The sequence below is a fragment of the Protopterus annectens genome, chromosome 2.part1 (assembly GCF_019279795.1).
Source record: "Protopterus annectens isolate FY-2018-M chromosome 2.part1, PAN1.0, whole genome shotgun sequence".
Classification (NCBI taxonomy): Eukaryota; Metazoa; Chordata; order Ceratodontiformes; family Protopteridae; genus Protopterus; species Protopterus annectens.
In genome coordinates this window covers 95,608,675-95,625,349 of record NC_056729.1, presented here as the reverse complement: position 1 = coordinate 95,625,349, position 16,675 = coordinate 95,608,675, and the positions used below count along the sequence as shown (strand labels likewise).

The window sequence follows — 16,675 nt, the reverse complement described above, 5'->3', positions numbered from 1 at the left end:
TTTAAATTTAATGTCAAAATAAATAAATAAACAAACAAACAAACAAATAAATAAATAAATAAATAAATACATTAAATAAATAAATAATAAGTAAAGTTAACTACCAAAAATTAACTAACTTTAAACAGCTAGCACTGGCTGCCAAACCACTAGCAATGACATATGCATATATTTTGAAGTTATTTTTTAATTGCGCCTTTTTAAGTATTCTTCTTAGAAAAACATAGATATTTCTCTTTTGAATCTAAGTGTGTACATCCTATATTTGGATCTGACTATTTAGGGTATTCTTTTTAAATTTTGTTCATGACTAGTCTATAATAATCTGCAATGCATATCTAACTGTTACAGATAAGGAGCAACTTATTTTCCAGGCTTTCTTCCAATCTGTGCAGCTTGCTCGAATTGAAATGCTGTTGTTTTGCCCATTCGTAGAGTTTTGTCTTTCATTTCAGTCTATGGTCCCAAGTCAGTGACAGAGCTATGAATCTACATACTATACTTGGTAACAACTAAAGCTTAACAAATAATACAAGTGAGGAAGATTCAGCTTAATAATTGGATATGTTATAAAAAATATCTATTCAGTATAAAGGACTCAGTGTTCTTAGTTGACTGCAGAACACTGGATAAATGAATTTATGAATTTATTTCATAATTATAAGAATGACTATTTAATGACATTTTATTACTACTCAGGCTATCTTCCTTCAAGATATATGTCTTCACCAAATGTTAACTTTTCTGCAAAAAAGTATCTTCATGTACATAAACTTTCCAACCATAGGATCATAGGATCATAGAAAGTTACTAGGCTATTTGCCCTGAGGCCCTTATAAGCCCAGCTAAGAGTTTATCCCGTGTTTAGACAAACCAGCACCCAATGCCCCTGTCCAGCTGGGACACAGATGGAATCCCAGGGATGTATTTTCTATTTCCCATCCAGTTATCCAGGTTGCACTTAAAAAGGAGTAAGGATGTACTCTGCTTGACGTGGAGAGGGAGTCTATTCCAGAGATGGGGGAGTCTCTGTGCCACAAATTTGTACCGCCAACAAGTCCTATTGATGTCTCAGACCAGGTTGAGGCCGTGCATGTGAGTTACTCGAGTGGAGCTTGACTTGCGGATATGCAGCAGTCCCATCAAGGCAAAGTCTGAGATCACCTTGTATGTCAGACAGAAGTCACCTCTGAGATCTGTGTATGGTAGATTTTTGAGGCCCTGGATTCTCCTGGTTAGGAACCTCTGTTGTTTCTCCAGCTGCTGCATGTGCTTTGCGAGGTACATGCCAAATGGGGCATTATACTCAATAGTGGGCCTTATAAGTGAAGAATACAGGGATGTTATGACCTCGTTGTCCCTGGATGAGATACCCTTACTTATGAGGTGGGCCATGTAGAAAGCTTTCCATACAATGGAAGCAACATGCTGGTCAAAAGTCAGGTCGCTATTAATCTGGGTGTCCAAATCCCTCACGACTGATTGCATGCTTAGGATGTTGTTATTACTGTGATAATTTGTGGGGGCATCACTCTCCCCAAAGGGGATAATGATGATGCTTTTTTTTTTGTATTCAGCTTGAGGCCATGTTTCTTGCACCAGTCATTTGTTTGGGTGAGACCCTCTTGGAGGATGTCCACATCACTAGGGAAATTGATGACAATGCCAAGCTTGCAGTCATCTGCAAACTTGGTCAGCCATAGCCCACTGGTTTTGACCTGCAGCTCAGAAAAGTGTATCCCAAATAACAGAGGCCCCAAGACCAAACCCTGGGGTACACCACTTGATACAGATGTAGTGCTTGAGGTGGCTTCCCCTATTTTGACTAGGTGGGTTCTATCAGTGAGCCAGTTAGCTACCCATCTGATAACATACAGATTGATGCTTAGTTGAGAGAGTTTCTCTATTATGCCCGAGTGGGGAATGCTGTTGAAGACTTTGGCCAGGTCAAGATAGGCGGTGCGCACTGTCTTCCCCTCATCCATGGCTTTGGTGACTGCCTCAAAAAAGTTGACCAGATTTAACAGACATGACCTCCCCTTGATGAAGCCAATCTGTGTGGAACTGAGTGTTTGGAGGTTATCAATGTCCTTGCTAATAAGGTCCATGATAATCCTTTCCATGGCCTTGCAGATCAGACTAGTTAGGCTGATGGGTCTATAGTTTCCTGCATTGGTGGATCCTCCACTTTTGTGTAAAGGGATGACAGTGGTTGTCCTTCACTCAGCTGGGTAAAGCCGGTACTCAGGCTATGGTTGAATAGGGCACCTAATGGTGTTTGCAAGTTCCTGCCTGAGTTCATGTAGGATGCAGCCTTGGGTCTTGCCTGGGATGTTATAAGGTCCCATGGAGGCTGTATTCTTTGCCTTTGAGAGAGCAGAGATGACCTGATCCCTAGATATAAGGGGAAGGGGGCAGGTACTGGGAATGTCCTGATTTATTGATGGGGGGACAGAGGGGTGAAATATTCGATGAATCTGTCAGCCAGAAAGTTTGCTATATCTACAACATTTGTATATGTGGTGTCCTTGACCATCAGTTCTGAATAGATCTGGGTGCTACCTTTGAAATTACGGGCACATGTGAAGAAGACCTTATGATTGTCTCTAGTAGATGTAGCCAATTTGTACTCGAAGTTTGCTTTGGAAGATTTCACTAGTGTGGTCTTATTTGCTTGTTTAGGCTAAGGAGAGATTGCTTCCAATTGGGCACCTGCTCCTTCTTGGTCCTGGACAGCAATTTCTTTCAATTTTTATAGAGTTTATTTATTGCAGATGTCCACCCAGGTTTACTCTTCTTTGCGGAGGATGATTTAGTTTTGTCAGGTATTCCTGATTCCATGCATCTATATAAATGTTCGTATAGTAATTTGGTATAGTTTTGGATACTGAATTTAAAAATCAATGTTGTGACCAGAGAAGGATCTGGAAAATACTCTTCCAAACCATCTATGTTCTATAAACTTTATCTATTGTCATAATTTTGTATACTTGTCTATACTCTATTTTCTGCTTGAGCCATTTACTTACTCTTAAACAAGGCAGTCTTTGGTCATTGATTATAACAATGGGCCTTGTGTTATGCTGCAGCCACCTAAAAATATATTTGGAGTTTTGAAAACATAATATTGTTCTTTTGCTTATTTTTGCTGTTTTATTGCTTTCTACTGTATTCCTCTCTTTTCATTTAACAACAAATTATTTTTGCACATAAAATATTTTAATAAAAGCATTTTGACAGAAAACTTTAATTGGTATGTAGTTTGTGATGTGTTTCCTAAAGTAATTGCATTGTTTTGTTTTATGAATGGACCTTGTCATGTAGAATGAGTTTTCTGTTACTGTTTTTATGATTATTTACTTTGTGATTATTTTATTTATTTTTATTTATTTTTGTTGTTGGAGGTATGATTCTGGAGTGGCAAGATTTTTTTATAAGGTTTTAGTTTTCACTTTGGTTTTCAAAGTTGGCTACTGAAGTGGACTGTGAAGTTAAGGCCTGTGCTTTATGTACTCATTAAGAAATAGCTTTTTACATGCAGAAGGAGCTTTTTGTATTGTTTTGTGTTTGTTAGGTTAAAGAATTATGTTGTGCAGTGATCTAATTATGGGGTGTAGTACTTGGTCAATGGAATGTTGTAGAATAGACAGTGCAGCCATGTTATGGTTCTTGAAGGACTGGGCAGGTATTTGCTGTAGGGATAAATGCGATTTTCAAGTCTTTGATTTACAAGAGGGATTCTGCATTACATTGAGGGGTGTACTTTTTACATGGATAATGTATTTTTTCAGTTTAATATAATTTTTAAATGTAGAAAGTTGTATTGCTATTTTTCTTATACTATGGTTTATCCAGACTGTGTAGACTGAGAGGAAGGGTTGATTTGGAATACTTTATTTAAATGTATGGTACTTACTTATTATCGCAACCAGATTTTCATGGTAATGCTGGTTGCTTCTCTTTGTGTCAAGTAGCACCAAGAAAGCATTAAAAAGCTCAGAAACATGTTTTCTTTAATGTTTTGTGTTTTTAGGTAGATTTATCAGTTAAACGGCTGAAAAAATAAGGTTTGAAAATAGGTTTCCCCTTTACTGCCAGCATCTCATATCAGTTAAGCAAGTTCCCTTCTACTTCAAATGTGTTAAGCAATCCACATCTTCTGAGCTTCCTACATAGAAAAACAGTACTACAGCGACTGAGCAATCTATATCTTCTAAGCTTTCTACACATACCGAAAAACATTACAACAGGGACTTGCAATCCACATCTGTTGAGCCGTAACACATAGGAAAATCAATGACATTCAAGCAGCCTTTGCCCTGAGAATAGAAGCATCACAACATAAAAGCAAAGCAGTGCTACTTCTTACAAACATTTGTAAACCCTTTCCTATTTTTCCTGACAAGCTTCTATTCTAAAGTTTCTTCAGAACTGTTTGTAAAGCTATAAGAAATAAAGAGTTTACCTAACATAAATTGCCTGTGTCCCGTTTCTTCTTTTCACCAATACATCCAAACAGAACAGGGTAAAGCTGAAAAACAATCTTTTCCACACAAGAACAGCACTAAAAGTAATCCGTTCCACAATACGAAAGCAGCTAATTCGGTTGAACTATGCGTGTGTATAACATTGTACGCTAACTCTCACACTCCTTTCAGGCCAGCATACGTATACACGCAACCACTGCGATTGCTGAATTCAACGCTTGACATCTTTACAGCAAGCTACCCACAAATCCTAAAATTTTAACCCTTAATCGTTTTGCAAACCCACCACCAATATCGTAGCAAACTTTTTAACAGTTTACCCTTCCCGATTACACTAATTTGTTGTTGTTTTAGTAAAAGACAAGAAAGCATATCATGTCGCAAAATCTGGTTGCGATAATATGTAAGTACCAAATGTATTTTTAGTATATTCTGACAATGTTCATTCTTTTTTTTTTTAGAAATCTCTATTTTGGGTTTTTTACTGTAGTTTTTGTAATTTACAGTTTGGCAGGCAGATCTTTCCTTTGGGGGATGGATTTCTTTGAGGGAAGGTTCATATTCCTAGTGTCATTTATTTTTAATTCCTTTTGTTCTCTATTTAACAGTAGTATCCCTTACAAACAAAATATATTTTCTTAACCTTTTGGTAGCATTGAAGTATTTACAATCTGTTCTATATTTTAATACTATTTACTTTCAATGATATCAGAGAAAATTAGCCCTTCCTTTTTCTTGTAGTCTTATATTTCAAAATTATTTTTCCAGGTCCAGCCTGTAGCTTATATGTTGGGGTATGGCATAATGTTAAGGTATTTATCTCACAGATGCAAGGTGCAGGTTTGATTCTCTCCTTTGAAAGGGAAATTGGCTTGGCTTAAATGGCCCACAAGGGAAGCTAGCTGAGTACCTACCTTTGAGCCTAAACCTACAGATACATTAACTCCATCTCTTTCCTCAGTTTGATTCTCTGTCTGTAAAGCACTACATTTCTTTTGCATAATAATATTATCCTGTAATACATTATCATCTTTGACTTCTGAATCTTCATTACTTGAACCTTCTGATTCAATTTCCTGATACCTTTATCTAGTACAGCATTTAAGTTTTTTATTTTTATTTTTATTTAACATTTGTTGACCGGGAATGTCCGACTAGGTTCCACAGAGCCTGTTTTCAGCGGAGGCCCGGGGAGAAATGCTCCAGATGCATGTCTTTGGAATGTAAAGTCTTTCTGTCATATCGATTCTACTCACACTCAAACCATAAATTACATAGATTTTTTACACCACATATCATTTCAACATTCTTAGCAATTTGTAAAACCTAGTCACACTGAGTGCATTTACATTTAATACAATCATTAATCAAATGTTTACCATCTTCACACTAAACACACATTGTTGGCTGAATAATGTACCGTACAGTGCCCCTCTCTCCTATATGTATAATGCTCAGTAAATGTACAGTATTAGTTAATTATTTTAAATAAACCCACATCTCATGGATCCAACTCCATAATACAGAATGAAAAGGTTTGCATATACTTTGCAAGTATGTTCTTGTTCTTATATCATTTTCATTTACAATAAGTATTCTAAATTATTCTTTTGCAGAATATTAAGTGGACTGTAAAACATATTTGTTCCACAGATAACACTGTCTTTCATTTTCCAGTCTAGCCATAAATAAGTTTATTAAATCAAACAATTTGAATGTTAAGACACAAAAACCTTTCATTTCCCAGATGAATCAAGCAATGAATATTTGCTGCAGCAAAAGTTAATGTATCAACCAGATTAACCCATACAAAATGATAATTTAACTTACTGCTATTTTTGACAGATAACCACACCATAGGTTATTTCTTTTCTGTAAGTCTTTTGCAGGTCATGGGTCTGTGGCTGCAGGAACAGCTACATAACTGTTTCTCACCTCTTGCTCAGTTCTAAGGTGCACAATATTTGTCAACACACCATGACTTACCCCTGTAATGGTTTCTGAGCCTGAATAAGTCAATCCTCCTGTCTTTAAAAGTTCCTCCTCCTCCTCAGTGATCTCCCCACACTTTTCTACCATGTCAAACCAAGACAATGAGGTTTCCTCACCAGGGTGAACATAATCCAGCATCCACTTTAGCACAGAAAAATCAAACCATCTCCACCATAGGTTCATAGGTGTTTACTAGGCTAATGACCACTCTGGCCTTTTTAAGCCTAGCCATGCATCCCAAATCTCTGACTAGTTCTGGTATCCTTGATAAATGTAAGCAGGGGCTTGGGAGATTAAATATTTGCAAGCAGAAGCCTGAGAGATGAACCATTTGCAGGTTGCCTGTATCCATTACAGACATAAGTGCCAAGCCAGGGGTGAATTTCCTGTTCCCCATCCAATTGTCCAAGTTAAACTTTAGCTGGGTTATGGAGGAACTCTGCTTCACATGGATGGGAGCCTATTCCAGAGACAGGGTAGTCTCTGGGATACTTACCTTCTCCCCAGCAGGTCCTGTTTATATCACAGGCAAGGATTAAGTCTTTAGAATGGGTCATTCTGGTGCTGTTTCTTTGGCTGATATGCAGGAGGTCCATCAGAGTGGGGTCTGACAATGTCCTGTATGCCAGGCATAGATCTCCCCTCAACAGCCTGTAGGAGACAGTATACAAGGATAGGACCTTGAAGCAGTTTGCATAGAACATTTTACTTATGCTCTGTATTCTTTTAGTGAGGAACTTCTGTGTACGTTCAATTTGTTGGATATGCCTGGCTAGGTACATACCAAAGGGAGAATTGTACTCAGTGATAGGTCTGATGGTCACTGGTCACCATTACTGATGCGTGTGAGAGCTACTCCTTGACAGGTACACATTGCTTGCACCTCTTTCCTCCTACTCTGGCTGCAGAATACTGCCACCATGTATTGCACAGGGAGCAGCAGCAGCTCTCCCACTAAAAAGATTAGAGGGTGTTGTCCAGTGCCCTGGCCAAATTTCCTGTAGTCAGTACGTATATCATTTCTGGTCTTCCCTGAAAAACAATTGGCCTTTTGTGACTAACCTGGTCAACAATGGCTAAATAAAAATAAAATAAATAAATAAAAATATTAAAAAAAAAAAACTAAATAAACTAAACATGCTCTATTGGGTTCCAACGAGGGTTAGAATTTAAAAGTCTGACTAGTGATGGTATTTCTTTTTCTTAAAATTTTGCAGAAAAGTTCATTATATCATCCACTGCAAACATACAATTATTGCTATCAAATAATTTCTCCCTAAATTGTACTAAGTAAGCTTCTTAGTTTTTTCAGGGCAAGGAGAAATTGGAATGGCATGGTGTAATTTAGTATTGTTAATGAAGGGCACCCATTGTGAAAGAAAAAAATATATAATGAATTAATTAAAATTCAGTGGGTTAGTACATTAACATATGCAGCCCATGATAGCTGGCTATTGGGGTCTACTTTAAATTATCAAATACTTACTTTATCAAATCCCATTTCTTCAAATCTCAGTTCATCGACTCTAATTATATCGAAGTCCTGGTGCTACGAAAAGGAAACCCTAGGAAAGAAAACACATGGACACCATGGTGAACTTTGCCCTTCCTCCACTGTAATGCAATCTTGGAGATGATATATTTAGTTTGGGGTGGTGAAGCTCCCCACTTGGAGGTTTTTTTTTTCTGTTTGTTGTTTTGTACTTGTGGCCCGAGTGGTTCCTTTCCCAGGGTTTCCTTTTTGTAGTTCCTTGGACTTCGATATAATGAGAGTCGATTAACTGAGGTTCAAAGAAATGGGATCCAATAAAGTAAGTATTCGATAATTTGCAGTAAATCTGACAACTGATACACGGTAGAGCCTGAAAGACACTGGAGTAGTGGCAGAGTGAATAATCAATGAACAGCAATTGCACTTAAGTACACTTATTAATGCCTGCATTGATGACATCAAGGTGTGTCATAATTGTTTTAGGATTCCTTTCAAAGTGATCACATTTACAGCAGATGAGTCAGGTTTTTAAAAGCATGCAATGCATGCCCTACTTTGCAGTTACAGTGAATACCAATATAACATGTACATCTAGAAATTAGTATTATGTTCTATCTTTTTGTAGCCCAACATGAGTTGCTGTCTACAGTTGAAGAAGAAGAAAAACAGCTGGATGCTGACCAAAGGTAAGATATGTTAAAAGAACTTAAAGGAATTCTGCATACATTTTTTAGAATAATTATTGCAATGTATCTGCTTAAGGAACTGTTGCAATGTACTTACAAAAGTCATGCAATAAGACAGCAAAAAGTATTTTTAAAAACAGATGCAGAAGAGTCCAGTTAGCACACCAAAACACAATACAAGAAAAAATAAAAACATACTACTCAAAATGTAATGGGGACTATTCAGAAAGAATAATAATTTAACAGTTCTGTGCTAAATGGTATAATCAGAACTAAGCGATATGGTTTTATGGGAATTAGGTATGCATGAGTGTCAGTGTAGTGTAGAAAATCCAGGGATAGTGCCACATAATGAAGCTATCCACTTGCAAAAACAGCAGTCGCCACACAAGTAGGTAGACCACACTATAACAAGTCAGGTGACTGGGATCAATCAGCAAGAGTGAGGTATACTTTCCACAATGTGTGTTTGCATGCACATTGAAGCGAGGCATATGTGAATGGGAACATCTGACAACCCATACAAGGGCTACACAAACAACTACCAATATTTATAAAGTGGAAGTAAATGAGGTTGCAGATCAATCAGAAAGGGATAAAAGCAAGCAAAGGAACAGAAAGAAGAACAATAGGAAAGAAAACGTGACAGGGTGGGGGAAGGAGGATTTTTTTTGTGTGAAATGGGTACCCTTTTATTTTTGTAAAAGAAGGGTGAGGGAGGAAAACAGGGGATGGTGTGAGTAGGAATGATGGTATAGGGATGGCAAAACACACACACATTGTACAAACACTGACAGAGGAAGTGCTGATAAAAAAGGATGCCACAAAGGAAATATGCCAACAGAGGGTGGACAAATGGTAATGAGAATGACTGGGGAAAACAGGGAAACTTAATTAACAGACAAAGAAGAGGAGCACCATGATGGAAGACAGACTGGGGTGAGAACTGCCTGCCAAGCTTTTTCAATAGCAAACCTGGTCAAAATTCAGTCACCTCCATGGCTGGCATCATGGATGGACTTAGTCACGGGGAGTCTCATGTCTGGCAGTTGGCACAGACAGTTAAGGCTGTGACCGTAGTTCTTGTGGTGTAGGGTTTGATTCCTTTAGCCTTCATTTAACCAGATAATGCTTGGGGGCAATGAGAAATTTGTGCTAGGCTCCTCAAGGGTCACTTGGACTGTAAGCCTATGAACATCCTATGGTTGAGCCCTTATAGCAATATGGACACAATCAATGGCCCTAGGACTTCAGAGAAATAAGCTATGTCATAGAATGTGCACATGGTGGTAGTTCTGTCCTCTGGTATCTGTGATAACCACTTCTGCTACTCCACACGCATCAGTATCAGATGTAGAAAATGGGGATGGATGCATGATACCTACAAAAGTCCAAGCTTGTCCTGAGCTGGACCCTGTAGCAAGAATAGTTAAAAGTATAAAAAATGTCATGTCAACTGGGATAGGTATTCCATGCATCTCCATTAATCCTATATAAGACAGTACCAGTCAATAATCTGTATATGAGATCTCTACCCTCATGGTAGCAGTCAACTATGTACTAGTCAAGAAAGTAATGGCTAAGATAAATGATATCCCTAGCATCATTTTGCAAGTAATAATCCTGTTCATTAAGAAATTCATGTGTATAGAGAAGCAGATTGCGCTACGTTTATGCATTTATGAATTGTGCTTCCATGCCTTTTTTCATCTTTTGCCCTATGTAGTAGCTCTCATTAACATTTTAATGCTTATTTATATGGCAAGATGTGGTCATTTGCACACAATACATAATTCTTTGCTTTCGATAATAGTGCAGTCACACTACACGTCTCTCTGAATGGGCCCCTCCCTGTACATCACCAGTCAGTATGTTATTTTATGTAGTGCAGTGGGCTGACTGTCTCCAAATACTCTCCAGAATTTCTCTTTTCTTTAAAAGGGCATCAGCATATTTAAAACATGTTTCTCAGCCACAAAATAGATACTGCCAAAGAACAGATCATTTCAACAGAATCAGAAGAGCAATCAACGCAATGTCAAACACAGGAAATAACAACTTATGAAATTCTGCTTTGAATATTGTTACTAACAGAGACGGTGATTTCAACATCTATAATTTTTCATCTTTTTTTATTGACCCTATTTTGGTCAATTTGCTAGCTAAAGGCAGTACATTTGTACCTGACAAACCCTTCAACCTAGTCAAAACAGTTATGGATTTAAAACTTTTTGTGAGGAAGTTAAATTTCAACTTATTATTTGGCAACAATAATTCTGGTGATCATGGTTTGAGGGTGGCTAGTACCTACAACCCCCCATTACATCCTACTCTGAAGATGTTCATACAGGTCTGTGAATTAGACCTTAGACATTTGTTGAACTCTCAGAATATTTTTTCACCGAAAAGGTTAAACAATGTGGACCAAAGTGAAAATTTATTATTGCAATCTTTGAGCAATGCTAATGTACGAGTGGTTAAACACGATAAGGGTGGGGGATTAATAGTATTTGACCAACACGACTACATAGTGAGAATTGCATTTATTAGATGCTGATGCATACTCTAAAGCTTCCCCGAGTGAGGTTAATACTGCTTACAAACAGATTAGAGGTTATTTCAATGACCTCTTCATAGAGGCTACTATTGATGTCGATACATACAATTTTTTATCTCTGCCTTGGCCAAAAATCCCAATCATGTTTGGAATACCTAAAATTCACAAGGATGTGTCTAACCCCCCCCCCCATGAGACCATTGATAGACGGGAGGGGTTCTATAACATATCCCTGTGCCAAGGTGGTAGATAGTATTTTGAAAAAATATCTTGTGTCAGAACCACAAGTATGTAAGGATTCGTGGACTTTCCTAGAGAGTATTAACAAATTGGAATTTAATGCTAGTCACAATTTTTTAACTATTGACGTTAAAGATTTGTATACTTCTATCCCACACTCAGAAGGGATAGAATGGGTTAGTCTCTTGCTTAGATCTAAGGATGCTCCACCACACAAAATCACCTTAGTGGAGTCATTATTGGACATCAACCTCACAAACAATAACTTTTTATTTGACAAGGAATTTTATCTACAGAAACAAGGTGTCACTATGGGGTCGCCTTGTGGTGCCAGTTTTGCTAACCTGGTAATGGCTTATTGGGAAAAAACTTTTGTTTTAAAAACTGAGCACTCCAGGGTGAACATCGTTTTTTACACCCGTTTCTTGGATGATATCTTTGTGTTATTTAATGGTGACGATACACAGGCCAAAACATTCATTTCCTTTTTGAATTCTACAACTGAATTCCTTGTATTTACATCCACATTCCATACAGATACAATTGATTATCTAGATGTCAAACTGTCAAAGGATAAGGTTAATAAGGGATATGTATCCCAGATTTTTAGAAAATATACATATTGTAACTCGTTCTTACACTTCGCTAGCTGCCACCCGTTTCATCAGAAGCGGTCTATAGTAAAAGGTCAATTAATTAGGGCAGCTAGGATGGTTACACTTGAGTTTGACTTCCATCAGGAATGTGATTTGTTGAGCAGGATGTTTGAGCAGCGTGGGTACCCTAGTGAATTAGTCGAATCCTTAGTCAGTGAAGTCTCTGAAGAAAGAAGACTTGGGTTAGTTTCCCCTATCCTCTGTTTAAACAACTCAGGTAATAATGGACTGGCTACCCACATGGAGGATAGCCTTTCTAGAAAACAAGACCTAATACAAACTCCAGCCCCTAACTTCAAGGGTGGGTGTATAGACAGCGGCCGAATTAAATCTATTTTATACAAAAACTGGCAGTTTATTTTGAGTGACAATTCAATACTCAGTAAACTGGGTCCAGTTCCAAATATAGTTTTTCGTAGAGGCAACAACCTCAAGAATTTACTTGAAAGTGGTGGCCACCAGACTAATACACATAGATATGCAGGGATGACTATGTGTCAGTCTTGTAGGATGTGTAGATTTGTAGAAGTTGATAATACATTCAGTATCAGTGGCCATAAGTTTGAAATCAAATTCAAACTCAATTGTAATTCTAGACTCGTTGTATATATAGCAAGGTGTGTATGCTGTCCCGCATTCTACATGGGGAAGACTGAACGTAGACTGCGGGTTAGGGTTTATGAACGCACCTATGCTATTTCTGTCAACAAGATGGACAATCCATTGGCAAGACATATTGCCAACAATATGGGCCACAAATTCTTGTTTAAGGCTACAGATCAAATTCAAACTAATATGAGAGGGGGCCCATTGAATTTACTCCTAGAAGAACATGAACTAGCATGGCAAATCCAACTAAATGCATTTGTAGCCCCAGGACTGAAAGATGCTTGCAATATTGCTTGCTTACTGAAATTAAGAAGCCTGAAATGGTAACCAGTTAAGTTTGTGAGTATATTTACATCTACACTTACACGTGTATGAATAACTACTAGTAGAGCGAAGTTTAGGTTGGGTTGTATATTGTTTCTTGATCACAATGTTTCACTTGTTTAATTAATAATATTTAACATTGTATCTGATGAGACTTTGATCTAGTCTTTTGGTAAATTTGTAACTAGTTTATCATGCATTCAGGAACAAAGTGTTTTTTTAGTGGAGTTTCTTTTTAAAAAATCCATCAGAGAGAGGTGTGTCTATCATGTGATATGATTCAATTATTTAAATACCATTCTTTGCAATTTTGTATGTGTTTCTGAAGAAGTTGCTACATTCTAGCAATGAAAAGCACTTAAAATTAAATGGTTCTTGGTTTTACTTTTATTGGATTCCTGATATATTTGTTGTGTTGGGACTGTGTGCTGCTGACTCTATTATGATTACATTAGCTGTATGATGATGCCTTCTTGTCTCAGTAAAATGTTGACTATATATTAATCTGTAAAATGTTTTGCAAGCTCTACTACATTCGAAGCAATACCACGCTGAAGCCAGCATGCCAAGTAAAACATTTACCAAATGCAGATGCACGTAACTGGGAAACACACATACGCAAACAAACCTACCAAGCTCATCTCATATAGGGCCCAGAATCCCCCATAGGGGTTAGGTCCCTTCTCATCCTTTAATTTAATATAGCAGATCTGACATCATAGCACTTTGGGATAACCTAAATAAAGTTAAATGGAAACACTAATGCACACAAAACTCCTTTACTTGTATGTAGGTCAGATCCACTGAGATTCAATAAACTGAAGTGCTGAATTTGTTGAAATGATATCCCATATTTGGACAACAGGCTTTAGAAGAAACAAAAGTTTTCCTGAATGATTCTTCTAAAAAGGTTACTACAAGTTTAGAAAACTGTAGAAATCCTTATATATGTGACTCATAGTTTCTTTGTGTGAGTTGCACCCTTCCTTAAGCAATGGCAAAGTACATTCCAGAAAACTTCCAGGCAACCCCTAAAGCACCATATACTGAATCTGTAATATAAATATTTGCAGATAATTTATGACGACTGAAATAACACCTTCTTAAAACAGTAAAACAAAAAGGCAAACCGGTATCATGAAAGGTCCCGTTTATTCAAACTGGTTAAAACTGGTTAAAAACAAACCATAAATGAAATACTAAGCGCTTTCACCCATGACCATTCTGGGCATCTTCAGAGTATATTGTCGTTAAAAACTTGCATCCTTATATACACTAAGAACACAACGTCCTAATGCTAAAACCAATGAGTGACTTCCATCAATCTTGTATGTTAATTGAAAATGTCATGTTCTAAATTAAAATAAAATAACAAGGCAAAATAACTCGTACAAACTTGCAACAACTACCCTAAAATATATATCTAAAGAGCGTTCTCTTTAACCTTCACTTATTATTAAACTAATGTTGCATACATACAATTATAATTTTATGTAACAATTAATACAGTGTTTAAAAAACTTATGTTTATGTACAAAAACGTATGTAGTATAGCACTGTTAACTATTAGAAATTTAGAACATATATATATATATATATATATATATATATATATATATATATATATATATATATATTTATATACTTAAACTAGAACATAAAAATGTGTCAAAAAACTTTTCTGATGTCCAATTAATCATATACAGTATGATTTGTGTTTTAATATACTTGAAATGGAAATGTAATCATTAATTTCAGGTGGATTAGTAGCATCCAATCTCAGTTGCCATAAACATTCCTTTGCTTCCAATAAATTTTTGTCATCACCTCCTTTAGTGTTATTAGGAATTCTATCAATCACAAAAAATATAAATCTCTTGAATTGATTACATTTCTGGCTGTGTAGATATAATGAACTCACTGTTTTTTTGTTTTTAATGTCCCTTATATGTTCTAAAATTTGAAGCCTAAGTTTTCTGATGGTCTTCCCTACATAGAAAGTGGGACAGCTTGTGCACGTCGCAATATAGACCACCATTTTGGTATTGCAATTGCAATAACCAGGACATCTAATGGTTCTCCTATAGTTCTGAACTGCTACATAGGGTCTATCATTTATAAACTTACAAGTACTGCATAGGCCACATTTACTCATTTTAGACATTTTATGTAAGTTGTTATTGGTACCCGTCTCTACTAGTTGATTCAAATTCATAGCCCTACTGTATGTTACCTCCGGGTAACAACCAATAATATCCGTGAGTTCAGTTTTGTTCTTAAAAACACTAAGCCATGTTTCATGTACTATAGTAACAATTTTAGATGCTGTTTCATTAAATGGAAGTATCAAAGCGTCTTTTTTCTTTCTCTTTTCATTATTTGATGTTACACTGTCCATTCCAAATTTGATGATGGGTTTATAAATATTATTTCTATTTTAAACACTGTATTAATTGTTACATAAAATTATAATTCTATGTATACAACATTAGTTTAATAATAAGTGAGGGTTAAAGAGAAAGCTCTTTAGATATATATTTTAGGGTAGTTGTTGCAAGTTTGTACGCGTTATTTTGCCTTGTTATTTTATTTTAATTTAGAACATGACATTTACAATTAACATACAAGATTGATGGAAGTCACTCATTGGTTTTAGCATTAGGGCATTGTGTTCTTAGTGTATATAAGGATGCAAGTTTTTAACGACAATATACTCTGAAGATGCCCAGAATGGTCATGGGTGAAAGCGCTTAATATTTCTTTTATGGTTTGTTTTTAACCAGTTTGAATAAATGGGACCTTTCACGATACCGGTTTGCCTTTTTGTTTTACTAGCAATTGTTTTCCAGTGTCACTACCTTCTTAAAATAGTTTTCACAGAGATGAAAAACGTCAAATGCGGTAACACAGGCCAATGTCCATAGGCCTAGATGCATCATTGTCAATAAACTAGAAAGGTTTAAAAGGACTATAGTAAGCTGTTCTAGCTGATAGCATTAAATCATGTTTATTTTTCTGGTGAGAAAAGATAAAGCCAGGCTTGTTTAAGAGTTTTGATTGCTTGGAGGCAGTTTATAAGTGCAAGTGCTATTTTCTATTGCATCCTGAGAGCTTTTTTTCAGTCCTTGGCACTTGTTTTAAATTCAGCATTTTTGCTTGGGGCTATGCTGTGAACAGTGGAGTTGCAACATGCACTGTATAGACAAAGGTGATTTGATCTGATTGCTCACGGACTATCTACAATCTATACTATTCTCCAAAACATTTAAGTTTGTCCTCTACATCCATGATATGGGTTCCCCCAAGCTGTTCTCCATGTTGATATTCAATTCTGTCAGCTTTTTCTAGGTCTGTTGGACTCCTGACAGCTGACTATCAGCTTCATCCAGGTGTTCTGCTTGGTAAACGGGTGTACAGGGCCCTCATTTTGCCTGCCCTGGACCCTATGTATACCATGTCTGGGACTTGTGAGGAAATTGCGGACTCTGATACAACATTATGCTACTGCCAAGATTTATTTATTTATTTTTTTTATTTTTATTTATTTATTTGGCATTTGTTTACCGGGAAATTTCGACTTGAAACAAAGCCAATTTTCAGTAGAGGCCTGGGGAGAAATGCTCCAGATTACC

General features: G+C 36.7%; 1 protein-coding gene across 2 annotated transcripts in view; it reads left to right on the top strand.

The window, feature by feature from the left end:
- TMEM154 (transmembrane protein 154) overlaps positions 1 to 16,675 on the top strand; it is a 479,239-nt gene that overhangs the window by 427,648 nt on the left and 34,916 nt on the right. The window contains exon 5 of one of the 2 annotated variants that reach the window (XM_044062045.1): positions 8,597 to 8,657. The exons of the other annotated variant lie outside the window; for it this stretch is intronic. Within the exon in view, the coding sequence (XP_043917980.1) occupies positions 8,597 to 8,657 (61 nt within the window). The remainder of the gene's footprint in view (positions 1 to 8,596; positions 8,658 to 16,675) is intronic. 2 annotated transcript variants of the gene reach the window in all.